The following is a 3272-nucleotide window of genomic DNA, read 5'->3' as shown; positions in this document are numbered from 1 at the left end:
AAATAAAGTAAAAACTTTGAGTCAATGTAATACCTAATTCTTTCAAGTTCATCTATTTAAAGCCTCAAGTAGCTATACAGGTCACCATTACTGAAATGATAAATTATGGAAAGTACAGGTTAATACCATAAACATGATTTGCAATGAAGGGTCCACTATGGTCAGTAAACTGGGATTTAGGTTAATGTAGAAATCCCTTCTATATATCATTTAAATTTTGTCAGCAGACACAGAGAGTAAGTACATGGTTCCTGCTCTTCTGCTTTAATAGCTTTAGAGTATTGTTTAATAGTATAGTTACAGAATAGAGAATATATGTGAATCCACAAATAAGTTTGAAGCAGAATCAAACTAATATATTTTTACTACAAAGCATAGATGATTATATGCTATCTTCAGATTTGTTAGTTACACATAAACTGTGTAGACTTCAAATTATCTGTGAATTACAGATATTTTTCCTGAAGTTTTTATACACTTTTAATGACTCTAGATTTAACTAAATGCAATATTTTATACTAATGTGTACATGTATTTCTATAGTAGAAGTGCAAACATTTATTAAATATATCAGTACTGAAAGTTACTATAATTTTACCTTCTCAATTATCTTCAGAACGTAAACAACATAGTATATATTATTAACTTCAATAAATGATTCTCATTTCTCTACATCTCTGCCATAATATTTCATGAAATATTTCTTATCAGTCACATAATTCTCATTTTAAAAAATTTTAAAAGTCACAAATATATTGCTTTAGAAAATAATAATAAGGCAGCTACTCTATTTCATGTTGGAGTGAAAACACTACATGGGTAAAAATTCTTTTCAATAAACTATGTAAATTAAAGCATAACTAAGACATAATTTCCCCATTATATTGTATGATTTACCTGTTTCAAAATTTTGCACAGAGAAATATCACATTTTATTTTTTATTGGAAAATTGTAATATTAATTTATATTTTAACAAATAAAAGATTGTTGATACCATTACAGAACATATTATTAGGGATAATTAATTAGGAACTATTTGAAATATGAAGTTAAATTCCACATACCATGGCAATTTATATTGATTTATAAATTATCAATAGGGTTTTGTTTCAATAATCTCCAATACTTGTTTCTAATGCTGGCATATTTGTAATTACATAGGAAATATTTTACATAAATCCTTTTCCCATAGATACTCAATTATTCTTGTGGGGAAGATAATAAATGGAATGCCAGAGGAACATTTCAGAATTTCTCCTCATGGGGCTATCTTCCAAGCACAATATTGAAGTGCTTTGCTTCATTTTCTTCTTATTCTGCTACTTTGCCATCTTGTGTTGGAATCTTCTCATCTTTTTCTCAATTAGATACAGTTCTCTCTTCAATCAACCCATGTACTATTTCCTCAGTCATTTATCTTCCATGGACATTTGCTATACCTCCTGTGTGACACCCAAATTGATTGGGGATCTGCTTGTAAGGAGAAAAAACATCTCCCATAGCAACTGCATACTGCAGGTATTTGTCATGCACTTCTTCGGAATGATTGAAATCTTAATCCTGACAGCCATGGCCTTTGACCGCTGTGTGGCCATCTGTAGGCCTCTTCACTACATGGTCATCATGAGCAGACCCAGGTGCCACGTTCTTATCTGGGCTTCCTGGATTGGTGGTGTTGCCCATTCCCTTCCCCAGGTTATGATGTTAATCTGTTTGCCCTTCTGTGGCCCCAATGAAATTGACAACTACTACTGTGACATTTTCTCTTTGCTGAAAGTTGCTTGCACTGACACCTACATCACTGGTATCCTCATGGTTGCCAATTCAGGAGTTGTTGCTTTTGTAATCTTTGTTCTCTTGTTTGGTTCATATGTAGTTATACTGTTCACATTAAGACATTACTCAGCAGAGGGGAGACGCAAAGCTCTTTCTACCTGTGGGTCCCATATCTCTGTGGTTATTTTATTCTTTGGACCTTCCATCTTTTCCTACCTTAGACCACCTACCACTTACCCTGAGGACAAAATCTTTGCCCTGTTTTACACTATTATTGCTCCTATGTTCAACCCCCTCATATATACTCTAAGAAATACAGAGATGAAGACTGCCATAAAGAAGGTTTGGTGTCAAACAACATTTTTAGGAGAAAAGCATAATTAATTTGCTTTATTAATAGTATCTTTAAATAGTGCACAGCTATTAAAGAAGATTTATCATCAAGAGGAGCAATTAGTATCTTAACTGTTCAAACTTTTGTTCATACATATTTAGCAAAAATGAGAATATGAAGAATAATTATTATTACATATTTTACTTTGCAACCTAGTAAGAAAATGAACATTGAAATTATTCCAAGTTTAAGAAATGATTTTTATATTACACAATCATTTTCCATATGTATTTAGTGTTACTAGCTTTTTAACTTTATTTTTTCCATGATGATAAACCTTTTCTTTCAAGTACTAGGAATAGCTTCAAACTGTCTTCAGAAGTGTTATACTAATGAACTTTGTAATGTGACAGGATTTGTAAATAATCCATTATATGATCCTCCTATATAAATAAATCATTCTATGAAAATGTGAAAAAAAGAATTTTAGTGATTCTGACACCAAAGGTTCCTCATGAATTCAGCTGAGAGTTGCTACCCTGACGACTCTCCTTATAAATGTCATAGGCACAGACAGTAGCTTTATGATAGTTCCCAGTTATTTGCACAAACAATGACTTTGTGAATTGTAATAGGTTTAGGGTGAATTTATGAGATTGTCTCTCCAAATGTTCTCAGCTTGTAGAAATACTGAATTAGAAAATATATATTTTCTTTTCAATAAAACTTAATTAATTGAGGAGCTCTATGATTACATGTTTGGGAAAAGGCAGGACATGTTAGATTATCTGGATACATTTACATGAGAAAAGTTTCTATTCAATTGTGATCAAATGATATAGGGTCAGGAAATTCTTTTTCTGCTTTTATAATCCTTAATCTATTTGTTATCATATAAAGTAATGTTTTGCATGGTGATCTTTTGATATACATGGTACTGCACCATCCTCTAGCACTCTTGGGAACCTCCTACCATTTCTCTGATTTGTTTTGTTTATAAATTAATATTTGTAGCATATTCTTTCTTTCTCCCAACTCCTCCAAGTACCTCCCTACCTCTGAACCTATTCAACTTCATGTTCTCCCCCATCTCTCTCTCTCTCTCTCTCTCTCTCTCTCTCTCTCTCTCTCTCTCAAAAAAAAAATTAAAATAGAATCAAA

The 3272-nt window shown here is 31.9% G+C and overlaps 1 protein-coding gene across 1 annotated transcript; it reads left to right on the top strand.

Moving 5' to 3' along the window:
• Window positions 1-1225: 1225 nt before the first annotated feature.
• Olr623 (olfactory receptor 623) lies at window positions 1226-2161 on the top strand. The gene is given in 1 exon segment (NM_001000651.1): window positions 1226-2161. A coding segment is annotated over 1 exon segment (936 nt).
• Window positions 2162-3272: the final 1111 nt, after the last annotated feature.

This window comes from Rattus norvegicus, chromosome 3 (genome assembly GCF_021556685.1).
Source record: "Rattus norvegicus strain SHRSP/BbbUtx chromosome 3, alternate assembly SHRSP_T2T, whole genome shotgun sequence".
NCBI lineage: Eukaryota > Metazoa > Chordata > Mammalia > Rodentia > Muridae > Rattus > Rattus norvegicus.
The sequence above is the reverse complement of the archived record's forward strand: the minus strand, read 5'-3'. Positions and strand labels throughout refer to the sequence as shown.